Genomic DNA, 12,940 nt, shown 5'->3' with positions numbered 1-12,940 from the left:
ATCACGTGTTGGGTTGATGACAGCAGAATGAAATTTATTTCATATAAAAACTTGATTTTGCTTTTTTTTCCCCATTATCAGCATCATGTCTTCATCTTTTTAAAATAAATAACCAGTCAGGCAGTCAAAGAGATCGTGAACACCGGAGACAGAAATGAAAACAACCGACACAATCCCTCAAAATATCCTCGTCACGTGCAAATCAACAGGTTCCCACAAACACGACATGATTCAAACCTGGCGAGTGAAATAAAAACATCATCGGCTCTCAGTTAATCTGGAAAAACTTGCTGGAAAGACAAAGTGATCAAAACATTCTGCAAACCCTCAGGAGAGTTTGTATGAGAACAGCAGTGCAAGTTTTACATTTTCTAAAACAGTAGAAACACACATTCAAATAAATCTGGTTCTCAGCCCCCCAGCAGCTCAGAGTCCGGTGGTTCCATCACTAAGGCACATTGACCGAGAAGTCGGCGTAATAATTCAAAAGGCACGAGAATAAAAACACCTGCGTCCAATCAAACGGCACCGACAGGTACGAGCAGCTCACCAGTGTTGGAGGTCGATGCAGCAGAAATATGAGCTCATTAAAATGTTTTAAAATAAAAATAATTACAAATAGTTATGTGTCAGTAGAAACCTACAAAAACATTCACAGTTCCTGATCAAATAGTATTTTTTAGTTGCTGAGTCGTGGTGAAAAGTTTACACACACTTTGAGTGGAATCAGATCATCAGAAGATTTATAATAAATTCATCACTGAACCAAAATTCATGAGTGCTTTTGTCTGTGAGAGCCGTCGACGCTGCGATGAACACGTTCTTTACGAGTGTATGTAAACTCGACTGTTTTAGGACTGGACATGGTCCTTTAACACACGATGAAAGTCAACAGTTTCCTTTTCCCAACAGAGGAGCGTGAAATGACTCATGCAACGACCCAAACGTACAGCGAAGGACCAGACGCAGTGAAACCGGTTGTAGATCTGCCCAAATAAACCACTACCGTCACTCTTCATGAAGAGTTACGATCACCAAGTCCGGCTGCTGCGTGCGGATGATGACGGATGCCACCGACCGGATCCGGAGCCTCTTAAGTGTTCCACGACTTGCGGTTCTCTCCTCTGCTGTGTCCCGGTGACGGTCCGCCAGCTTCACCTTTGGCCAGAGCAGTAAGAGCTGCCAGGTTCGGGCTGGATCCAGACAGGTTGGCACTACGGCGCTTCTGCTGCTGGCGGCGGCGCTTGGCGCCTCCCCGGCTCACTCTGTCTGGTCTGACCAGCACGCCGTAACCAGGGTTACAGTGGAAGTAGTGCTTGCCACCCACCGAACCGTCATTCTTTCCTGGAGAAAGACAGAGAAAGGTTTGTTTGAGATTCCTGCCCCTCAACTACCCTCTTGTAACCCTGTTCTGAGGGGTTAAAGTATCGGACCTTACCCCAACAAGAACCAGGACACTACACTGAGGGCTGAACCTGCAAAACTAAGCAGTAGGCCTAAATGGTAGGTATCAAATACCAACAGGATCGGGTCCAGTTCTACTCACCTGCTGGTACCTCCAGCTCCACTCCCACCCAGGTACCCTTTGCAAAGTCTGTGGGTCCAACGTAACGGACGGTGCCGCTCTTGTTGGTCCCCACAGTCACGAACTCCCCTTCTTTCAGCCATTCAGGAACAACAGTGGTATCGTCTCCTTCCTCAGTGTCCGAGATGATTTCCAGGCTCTCCATCGGCACAGAGAGGTTCTGTCCCGCTCCAGGGCTGCTGGCCCGGTTGTCCCGCGCCAGCTTTTCCTCCTCCTCGCTCAGAATACGCTGAAAAGACTTGAGGTCTGAAGACTTGACTTTCTGGATCTTGAAGGGGTTTGCCACTGACACATCAGGTTTGGAAGACTGAACACTGGACAGATCTGAAGCAGTGGAGGGTTCTGTTGATGTGCTGGCAGGTGTTTCCTGTTGGACCTCATCTGTGGTGGAGGATGAAGTCAGGATGGAGGTGCCACTTGGATTTGACAACCCAGAATTTTCCTGTTCCTCAGATGAAGATACAAGAAGCAGATTGCCGGAAGAGGCAGGAGCTGACACCACTACTTTGGGCACAACAGGTATCAGGTCTGGAGCTGGATCCTGAGCAGGATCTAAGGTCTTTTGGACCGGTTCTGGCTGCTGTGGCTGAGGGATGATAGCTTCAGATTGACCGTTTGCAGGCGGTTGTGGATCGTGTTGCAGTGACAGCTCAGCCTCCGTCTCGTCTGCGGCAGCTGGCTGGAGTTCTTCTGTCAGGGGAACCTCTGGCTTCAAGTCCTCCGTTTGTGAAATGTCTGTCGGTTTGGTTTCATCTTGTGGCGACGTTTCTTTAAGTGGATCCAAACTGTCCAACTGTTCCACTGCAATGCGGTCGATTGGTGAGACTTGCTTTCGTTTGGTCTGGCACAGGAAGTCTGAATCTGGCTCTCCTGGCTCCTTCTGGACTGAGGGAGAATGATTTGGTTCTTGTTGACTCTGGTTTGAATCTGATGGCGTATCGTCTGGTTTGGACCAGGACAGGTCGGTCTTTTCTTCAGCTACTGTACCGTCCACAACCAGCAATGACTCCAGAGGCGCCGATCGGTCCACGAGGACAGGATACGTGTCAGACTGAGTGACTTTAATGTCCTCTTCATCCTGCACCACCTCAAAGTCGTCAGTTTTGCTGCCAGATGATGGAGGCAGGTCCCAGCTCAGCGTGTAGACTTCTGACAGTGTTGCTGTGGAGATACTCGTCGAGATGTATCCGCTCGACGCTTCGCTAGTCGGGCTTGGTGTGGAGTCCTCGGACTCTGGGATGATCGAGGGCGGAAGGGTCACGGATCTGGGACTCTCTGAAAGGAGGTCGGGAGGAATGATTTCCTCAATTGGAACCTGAGAGTGAGACAAAGGCAACAAAAGGTATCTGTGACTCGAGATGCAACAAAAGTCTTAGTTCTCACAGTGACCATGGAAAAGACTCTCACTCATCTGGTGTTTATTGTTTGAAGTCAGATTATCCTCAGCTGGACTCAAACCACTGATAAAACTGGGCTCAATAAACCGCCTCGAGGAACCATTTATGTAGGAATTAGATTACTGCGCTGTGGATCTGAATTACTGGTCAGAATGCACTCAGACCTGTCCAACTGTTGGCAGCATGTTGAACAAGCTGTCCAGACAACAAGGCTGTTTCTCTACAGTGTTAACAGACGGAGCTGGTTGTGTGTCCACCTGGTGAATGTTTGGTCTCTGCCAGCTCCTGAAGTAGTAACAGGCTCTTTAGCCACAGAAACACTCACAAGCAGGTATGAAATGTTTCTACAAAGGTGTTTGCTGCATGTGCATCCTTTCCCAAGATGACGAATATAAATTGTGGCCAAACCCACAGACACACCACATGCACGATCTGCTGCCTTTCTGGTGTTTCTACAACATCCTTATAAATGTCGCTCAGGGTCGTCAATGAAACTGACCAGCCACGTTTGAGGAAAGTCCAAATTTCCCCCCTGAACCTAACCAAGTTATATTTGCTGCCTAAACCCAACTTAACCTCGGTGAGGCACCGGAGCAACGTGAACTGTGACGTTACAGAAACGACAGTAAAATAAGACGCAGAGCTCCGACATCACAACGGCATGTTCAGTCCTGGAACGTCTTTGGTCAAGATGTTCGGAGCAGAACCGACCCTGCAGTATCAGATAAAGTCACAGCGTGTGTTCCTGCAGTCCTGCTGCACGCAGATCTGAATAACACCATGTGGGATGAGAGAACTTACCGGCTGCTGCTGTTTGCTGATGCCCTCTTCAACACTGGCTGACTGCACCATGATGCGAGGTAAACTCTGCTACAGGAGGAGAATTCAACAGATGTTCAGTTAATTAACTTTCACGTAAAGCTGAAAATCTGTAAATGAGGTTGTCGAGCAGATTTCAAAGATGTTATCGGCGAGCTGCTCGGTGTCATTTCAGTCCAGTTCAACCTGGAGATCAGAAAATAAATATAAAGCTGGACGATTTTTCTAAACCTGGTCGCTACGCAGTGTGAGAGGAGTGTTGATTATCTGCAGTGAGGGAATTACACAGAAAGACAGAAACAGCCTGTAGGGAAAACAGTTAATCCAAGATGGTAAAAAGATGACGGCTCAACATCCCAGCCTGCCGTCTCCTGCAGCGCCACATTACACTAAACCAGGACGTCCAACTGGGCAGACGACCCTCTGTGACGGTGTGTCAGAACTGCAGTGACGTGTTACTGTTGCTTATAATCAGTTCAATAAATCAACATATTAGAAAAGAAAGGGGACAAATGTTCATTTTGCTGCAGTGATTAGCAGTCAAGATGTTGATACGAGCTGCAGCGTGCAATAAAAATATTTGTTCATCAGATCACTCAGACAGATAATCAGAGCAAAATGGTGAAACAATCAGGATAATTGCACCGTAATTATAATTGCACCCAGAATCATTTAATCCCTGTTCAGGATCCTGGTTACTTCTTTAACATCGAATATGATCCGTCAGCCGATTGAAGCGTTTCAATCATTTGCTTTTTTTAAAGTTTCTCAAGAGGGTAATAAAAAAATCTCATCCAGGATGTTTTAATAACTGAAGCAGTCACAGGATATTAATCAGGATGATTGTTTGGCTCCCTGCGACATTCTGAGGGCGTTTACACTCGACATGAAGCAGTTTGATTCGAGTCTCTCTGAGTAGAGCGTGAACGTACGTGGACGACGTGTCTGCCGTCAGACAGCAGGTCGAACACGACTATCCGAGCCGTCTCTGGCTCAGGACAGTGACCCTGAAAGTCAACACAACAGACGCACAACACCGGCTGTGATCATGTTGATACAGACACTCGTGTTGTGTTTTCATCATAAACAGATTAAAACGCTGGTTCAGTCGGATCTGTTCAAGTCTTCTGTGGCCTCGTCCACTGTTTCTAAAGCATCTGAACAATTTCCTTTTAAAATTATATTCATATTTTCAACAAATCTGACAAAGAGTCAAGCTACAAAATCCTGTTACAGTTTATATCTCTGTACCAGCTGAGACACACTGACGTTTACCAGAAACTACAGTCGCTGTAGTGAATCTGACTGTTCTGCCAACTTCTTCACCATGACAACACAAACATGCAGATGTGTAACAAGTATAATGTTGACCGTGTTCACCTGTTTAATTTGGTGTGTTAACATGATAGGAACAGCTGAGGTCGATGAACATGTCGTTAGTGTTGCAGATTTTGGTTTGAGAGGTTTTGACTTCAACTTCCAATGAAGTCAAAACTGTTCGTAAAGTGTCGCAATCAATATCTCATCTATACATCAGAATCAACCGATGGTGGTGGAAGCTATTTTGTAGTCTGATATTTTAGAGATTGTAACTTCCTGGAAACAGTCAAAGTGTTGATGACTCATCGAGCACTTCATGACATCGCCACAGATCTATAAAAAAGAGAAGGAACACGTCAGAGCAGCGTGTTGCTCGGGACAATCCACCCGAAGACGTTCATTTTGTGATTTGGGTAAAAATGGGTCACATTTTTTCCCCTTCGCTGCCCTCGCATGGCTCCAGACAGTTAGCTTCACTACAGTTACTGCTAACAGGGTTGGGGGAGGGTGTCAGGACGTGACTGACACGCCACGCTAGCAGCTGCTGCCTGGTTTTTACAGGTAACATGTTTCTATGTCCAAGCAAACGACTCCATTAGTCGTTTCATTGGCACTCGAGGAAAAGTCGTTTCACCAACCAAGTCAGAGATGCTTCACTTCTCAAGTTTTTGTAGGTTTGTAGATTTGAACTGTAACGTTTTAACCTGTGAGTCCACTGACTGACTGTTTCTGAGGCAGGAATACAATCAGTCAGTGATCTGATCCACTTCAACACCCTGCTAATATTTACAATACTCGAGGCTTTTGTTTTTGTGTTTGACCTTTCTGAACATCTGTGGCAGGCAGGCAGGAGTGCAGCGCTAATTAGAGCGATGGCCTCAAACAATGCACCAACGAGGCCCGACGGGTTTCCATTTCTACCGAACACCGGGGCCCCGTGATTTCCCTGATTAGCTTCCCTTCGTGGCTCAAGGTGCTAATCAGTCAAATCAGATGCTGTAGTGTCTGGCTGCAGCGAGAAGCTGCAGACTCCCGGGTCTGGATGGCACATGATTGGAGATCAGAGGATGAGGAGGTGGTTGAGGAGCGACGTTCACCTGCTCCTAATTAACCCTCGTCTCCACACAGTGTGCTCCGACTCAGCGGGGCTGTTTGTGAGTCTCAAACATCGTACGACACGTCAATCACCCGACACACACCGACTCGTCTGCACCGTGTGTGTTTCAGTCTAAACCTGAACTCATCATGTTGTGACTGTTTATTCTGAACACAAATCCTTTAACACCATTACTACTTTAATACTATAATTAACTCTGTATTTAATTTAACACATATTTAACTGTATTAGCAGTAACAGCACTTTCATACTCTTGTTTTTAACTGTTGGACGGTTGTATTTGACGGTTTTATTCATTTATGCTGATTTAATACGACTGCAACAGGACGAATCAGCTGCTGGAGTTCATGCTCCCACTTTAAAACAAGTGAGGCCTTCAAGGATAAGAGTCATTATTCATTAACTACTCAAAAAGGAAAATTGAGTTAAGTGTCGTCGTCCACAGAACAGTTCTGGAGCTTCACAGTCAAACAGAGTCGCTGAACTTCTGAAGCAGCTGGAGACTGAAAACTGAACAGAAAATGACTCCATGCAGCAACGATACAAACTGATTTGAGAAGACGTTATTTACTTCCTTTCAAGTCAAAATCTTCATTGTAGCTGCTAAGTGTTAGCGTGCACGACCTCCACTGTGCATCAGCAGTGTTCATAACATCTTTTCAAAATCAGTTTGGAATTCAACCTCCAGAAACGTTCTGTGGACTACGAGACGTCACCTGACTTTGTTTCAGCGTGGAGGGAGGAGAGGAGGACTGGACTTTCAGTTTTGGGGGAACTGATCCTTTAAAGGGACCAAGAAACCCTGAATGAAAATGATCCAGAACTTTACACCCGAGTCTCTTTGTTTTTATAGATCATCTGATCTCACCTGCACTTTGATTAAAACTGTACATTGTAGATGAAGCCACCTGTGTGTTTTGGACCAATCAGCTGGCTCCGTCGTGATGGAGGCAGGTGAGATGAACGCTGTGTGTGGAAGCCGCCTGGCGAGCTCTACATGTTTATGATTACTGTTCTCACCTCTCTTCTTCTGCAGCCTTCTGACAAAAACAACACACTCATGTTGTGCACCGAGGCGTTTATGCTCTTATCTATTTATTATTTGTGTTTCTATCTACATAAGCTCTGTTTCCATGGCAACGGGAGAAATAGGACGAGCCGCCTGACGAGTAGAGGGGATATTTAGATTCACGCTGCAGCGATGCACATAAAACTTTTAAATCCCTGATAAGACAGGAAGCAGAATACAAGCTTAGAACCCAGAGACGCTGCGAGTCGGCTGAGCGAGCGTACCTGCTGATGGACAGCTGTCTGGTCTTTGCTATCTTCCTTCCCACCAGGAAGCAGCGACTTGAGCAGCTGGGGTACGGCCTTCACTGGAGGGAGATAAGACGCAGCAAAGCCTGAATGCACTGATGTCGAGGACGAAGAGACGGAGAGAAGAAGAGGAGGAGCGACAAGGGAGAACAAGGATGGGGGGAAGGAGAGAAAAGTGGGAGAAGATTCATTTTTTGAGGCAGGAGGAAAAGAAAACAAGCTAAAGGACGGATGCAGATGTAGACGTCCGCTGACGACACAAAAACAGAGCTCATGACATCAAGTAGTGAAAATGTAAAGATAAAACAAAGACAGAGACAGAATCCATCAGGAGATAAAGGTCTCATCAGGCGTACCTGTCTGTGGGTTCAGGTTCTGGGATACGGAGCCGGGCAGAGTGCGTCTGGACGGGGGCGGCGCCACAGAAAGGTCCTGGTGGCTCTCCCAGCCCTGCACACAGGAGCACACATGTGGCTTAAAGGAGCAGTTCAGTCTTTTCTGACCTTTAGCAGCCTCTATTGGTGACCAGAGAGAAGTGCACCACACCGCAGCTGTGTGTTTCATGACCTGATCAATTATCTACTACACTGTTTAAAGTTTCCTCCCATGTGTAGGACTGTCAGGAGTCACTGCTCGAGTGTTTTGTGGTTGCCATCGTAGGCAACTGGACCTTTTTCAGCTGATAACAGGTCCAGCTGCCGACGATACAGCACTCAGAACTTCTGAGAACATCAACAATGTGTTAAATATAAAACTAATATCACGCTGCAGGTGGTGACGACAGAGTTAATGCAGCTGTCTATCATGAGGCAGAAATAAACACGACAGACAGAAAATCCTTGATGATAAACACATTTATATAAATGAGGATATCAGCTGACATGATTCATGCGTCTCACCTTAAAGTTGTTGAGTTTATGAGTGGAGGAGTAGAGCTCCAGACTGCTGGCTGACAGCTGTTAGAGGTTAGAGCCCAGGTGTTAGTGAGACAGGCTAACACAGGTGAGACAGACTGGCTAACACAGGTGAGACAGACTGGCTAACACAGGTGAGACAGACAGACTAACACAGGTGAGACAGACTGGCTAACACAGGTGAGACAGACTGGCTAACACAGGTGAGACAGACTGGCTAACACAGGTGAGACAGACTGGCTAACACAGGTGAGACAGACTGGCTAACACAGGTGAGACAGACAGACTAACACAGGTGAGACAGACTGGCTAACACAGGTGAGACAGACTGGCTAACACAGGTGAGACAGACTGGCTAACACAGGTGAGACAGACTGGCTAACACAGGTGAGACAGACAGGCTAACACAGGTGAGACAGACTGGCTAACACAGGTGAGACAGACTGGCTAACACAGGTGAGACAGACAGGCTAACACAGGTGAGACAGACAGGCTAACACAGGTGAGACAGACTGGCTAACACAGGTGAGACAGACTGGCTAACACAGGTGAGACAGACAGGCTAACACAGGTGAGACAGACTGGCTAACACAGGTGAGACAGAATGATTCCCTCTGCCTGCTGATTAGTTAGTGAGCGGTTCAGTTAGAAAACAGTGAAGTTAATGTAAATAATCTACAGACAGTTTCATGATACAGAGATCTCAGAGGACAGTTTAAAGTGAGATGGTTTCAAATGTTTCTCTGCCCACAGAACTCAAATCTTGAGTGAACAGAACCACCTGGTTCGGGTCTCATGACCACCTTCTGTCAGAACACCTGAACTGTTCCTTTAACGTCTCTCACCCGGTTGATGTTCGGAGAGCTCAGGCAGCGTCTGGAAGCTTTCCCTCTGACGGCCAGCTGTTCCCTCACAGCCACCTCCTACACACACACACACACACACACACACACACACACACACACACACACACACACACACACACACACACACACACACACACACACACACACACACACACACACACATATTATTTAATTCAGTCTAAATGTGCTGGATGAGTCAGATCTCAGGTGTTCCTCGCTGCACCTCCTCACCTGTCGGAGTCGGTCCAGAGTGAGGATGTTCTCCACAGCCAGGACGCTGCGGAGGTATTTCTCGATGGCCGCCTCGCTGTCAGCTGATTGGTCGTCCTCGGTGCTGGCGGCGAGCCTGGCCAGCATCTCTCTGTCCTCTGGACCGTGGATGTCCTGAGGGAGCAGGGACAGAACATAAAAGGGGCGGAGCTACTGCTTAATGTTTCATGGATTTAGATTATTCTGTAGCAACAGTTAGCATCCTTCACACGTTCAAAGTGTTATTACAAGACACAGTTTACCGGTCGCACTGTGGGAGAAACGTTTTACTTGACTTTCTGTCTAACAAACAGGTTCTGGGCCCGGTACTTACTCCAGGGATGTTGGAGACGATCTCGAAGGTGACTCCACAGCCGGGGATGGTGCTGCGCTGAGACATCCTCTTCAGCAGGCTCTGTGCAAAACCCTGCACACCAACACACAATCAGCTCCTCTCTCCATTATATCAGGAGGACAGTGAAGGTGTCGTTGTGTCGCTCACCTGTCTCCCAGCGATGTTGACGCAGATCCGTTTTCTGAGTACCAGCTGCATGTCGGCCGGGTGGCTCAGCTGGACCACCGTCCTGACCGTCAGGTACACCCTCTGCTCAGCTGAGCCCACGCGACTCAGCTGGGGACACTCGTGCACCGTCGAGTCCCAGGAAGCCTCCAGCTTTACCTGGAGCACAACAATGGACAAAAGATTCCCTCCATCAGCCACAGAGAGAGGAAAGCTCAACCATCCACGTTGTGAATATTAATTATCACTTCACCTCTGGATCGTAGTGTTTAACAACGTGAAGTTCGAAGAAATCGTCCTCCTCCTCCCCGCTCAGCAGCGCATCCAGCCCTCCGGCCAACGGCGCTGAAAGACTGGACTGGAAGTCGTCAGCTGGAGGAAGACAGAGAGAAAACAGGTTCAACAGTCTGTCAGACATCCGAGGAACAAACGACAGAGAGGAACATCGTACCGCTGAGGTCCAGGAACAGGACGGGAATGTGTGTTTCCATCCCAGGGACAGGAACCCTGTGGAGAAGCAGCACCATCAGCACACCTGGACAAACACCTGGATAAACACCTGGACAAACACCTGGATAAACACCTGGACAAACACCTGGACAAACACCTGGACAAACACCTAGATAAACACCTGGACAAACACCTGGATAAACACCTGGACAAACACCTGGATAAACTGCTCTCTCGACTCAACCTGACTAGTCATTAACTCTAGATCTGCAGAGTACGCTGGTCGTTGTTAGCTAGTTCTTCAGCTATTGGATTTCAGGGTAACTCCAAAGCACGAACATATTGTTCATGCAAAAAACAACAACAAACAGGCAAATTAAAATTGCTGTAACAGTTCATTTTCCCTCACACACACACACACACACACACTCACACACACACACACCTCTCGACCGGAGCTCCGGGGATGCCGCTGCCAGCCGACGGCACCAGAACGGCGTTGCGTTCTTCGGTCAGCGTCAGGCGACACTCCAGCAGCTGGGACTCCCTCTCAACATCGTCCTCGGATTTATCTACATGCACACACACAAAGAGGGAAGATCTCAGAGAGTCAGTGTTTCTCTGGAGACTTCAGGAGCTGCAGACTTCTGATCACTGTCAGATGAACCGTAATTAAATTCTTTCTGTGCTTCCCGTTCATCTGGTGCTGCAGGAGGAGCTGAGGCAGAATCTACATTTGCTTCATTGTGACTTCATGATGACTTGAACTGCACATCCCTGCCGAGGTGAAGCAGCACATGTGCAGGTACACGATACGAGAAGGGTGGGATGGAGAACCGGGTCACAGCTGTGTTCAGTACCTGGTTTGCAGACGATCTTCTGGAGCTGCTGGTCCAGATACTCCTGCCTCTGGGTCAGAATCTCCAGCCACTGTCCCCTCATCCTCTCCAGGTCCACCTCCTGCACGTCAGCACACACACAACACGTCAGATGTGGAGAAACACACGTCTGAGTTTCACGGTTTACATCAGAGAAACACCCTCAAAGCTTCGTGCTATCAGTACGTTTCCATGCACACTTCAGAGGCGCTGCGGTCACGGCTCGATCAATTTACTGTCATTGTCCCAGTTTACAAGCAGCAGGGGAGAATCCATTTAATGACAGAAGTGTGTCCGACTCCGCTCCGCTTCAGCTAGTTTCTACTGGACCTTCATCCCGTCGACCTTTTACATCACAAACCAAACAAGTGAAGAAGCAACAAACACTCCATCCATTTCGTACATACTCGTTTTCTTCTTTTGTTTTTCCTGCTACGTATTTATGCCACGGACAACTTCCGGGTCAAAGCAGTGCATGCTCAGAACCCAGAGCTCAGTAAGAAGTGTGAAGAGTAAATCGACTTCCAACCACATTATCTGGATGTTTTAATCCGACTTTGAGAAATTCGATTTCAGTTGTTCGAACACGTTTTCACAGAATTACAATCGTCAGCAGTCTGACTCATTCTAACATCATGTGAACGTTGTGACTGATCGTCTACTTACTTGGTAGCTGTCCATTTCTTCATCCCCACCCGGACGCACCAGCTGGACTTTGACGTCTCCTATGGACACGGAGAGGATGGAGGCGGGGATGAGGGGCATGGTGCCTGAATCCGGTACTGAACGCACCTCCACCTGGATGCGACGGGACTGACCCTTCAGGTAGAGATTTAAAGGAGAGGATACTGATTCTCTGATATGACGTCAGAGTAGCTTCATCAGTTCAGGATGAAAATATAATATTCTGATATATCTGCGCACACGATGAGAACAATAACGAGCCGTGTTCGTGCTGATACCTGTCGGAGCTGGAAGATTCCTCCCGTGCGAACGTCTTTAGCAGGAACGACATCGACAGCCGTGAACTCTCCGGCCTCGTTCAGCTCCATCAGCTGCACCCACAACTCCAGCCGACGGGTCACCTCGCTCCACCTGCAGGCGCAGCGTGGTCACACAGGAGATGAGAGCTGAACATCATATTAAAACGTTTAACATCCTCTCTGGTTCTTGATGACTTCACTGCACCTTTCTCTGAGGGAGCGGGTCTTGGCCTGGATCACTCCGAGGTCCCACAGCGCCAGGTTCCTGCGATGGTTGGCCTGCTTGTGGCCATAAACTTCGATGGCCACGGCGCCGTCGGCTAGAAACTCCACAAACTCCTCTGACACCGGCACCGACAGCTCCTGAGAGGTTAGAAGAGTTGGTGTGAGAATGTGGAGAACATCAAGCTGAAGGCTGTGAGATGATTTGGCTGTGTGGCTGCTGGGAACTTTACCTTGGCGCTGTCAAAGACCACGGTGCACTGAGGGTCTTTGGAGACGGAGGACGAGCTGGAGGGTTCCACC

At 48.0% G+C, this 12,940-nt stretch overlaps 1 protein-coding gene across 11 annotated transcripts in view; it reads right to left on the bottom strand.

Annotated features, from left to right (window-relative positions):
- Nucleotides 1-13: 13 nt before the first annotated feature.
- The window catches only part of LOC119012727 (kinesin-like protein KIF13B), a 32,242-nt gene continuing 19,315 nt past the window's right edge, over nt 14-12,940 (bottom strand). For 3 of the 11 annotated variants that reach the window (XM_037086787.1, XM_037086789.1, XM_037086788.1), the window contains 19 exons: nt 12,871-12,940; nt 12,621-12,778; nt 12,395-12,527; nt 12,099-12,251; nt 11,415-11,514; nt 11,000-11,126; nt 10,556-10,611; nt 10,358-10,476; nt 10,087-10,263; nt 9,919-10,011; nt 9,567-9,719; nt 9,315-9,392; nt 8,455-8,511; nt 7,912-8,005; nt 7,532-7,650; nt 4,734-4,808; nt 3,784-3,852; nt 1,547-2,900; nt 14-1,344 (listed from right to left, as the gene is read on the bottom strand). The exon at nt 12,871-12,940 is cut by the window's right edge and continues 104 nt beyond it. In XM_037086787.1, the coding sequence (XP_036942682.1) occupies nt 1,094-1,344; nt 1,547-2,900; nt 3,784-3,852; nt 4,734-4,808; nt 7,532-7,650; nt 7,912-8,005; nt 8,455-8,511; nt 9,315-9,392; nt 9,567-9,719; nt 9,919-10,011; nt 10,087-10,263; nt 10,358-10,476; nt 10,556-10,611; nt 11,000-11,126; nt 11,415-11,514; nt 12,099-12,251; nt 12,395-12,527; nt 12,621-12,778; nt 12,871-12,940 (3,436 nt within the window). In that variant the 3' untranslated portion in view covers nt 14-1,093. The remainder of the gene's footprint in view (nt 1,345-1,546; nt 2,901-3,783; nt 3,853-4,733; nt 4,809-7,531; nt 7,651-7,911; nt 8,006-8,454; nt 8,512-9,314; nt 9,393-9,566; nt 9,720-9,918; nt 10,012-10,086; nt 10,264-10,357; nt 10,477-10,555; nt 10,612-10,999; nt 11,127-11,414; nt 11,515-12,098; nt 12,252-12,394; nt 12,528-12,620; nt 12,779-12,870) is intronic. The other 8 variants (XM_037086790.1, XM_037086791.1, XM_037086793.1 and 5 more) reach the window with 8 other exon arrangements.

Source organism: Acanthopagrus latus, chromosome 22 (assembly GCF_904848185.1).
Source record: "Acanthopagrus latus isolate v.2019 chromosome 22, fAcaLat1.1, whole genome shotgun sequence".
Classification (NCBI taxonomy): Eukaryota; Metazoa; Chordata; class Actinopteri; order Spariformes; family Sparidae; genus Acanthopagrus; species Acanthopagrus latus.
Note: the sequence above shows the minus strand (reverse complement) of the source record. Positions and strands in the feature narration are given on the sequence as shown.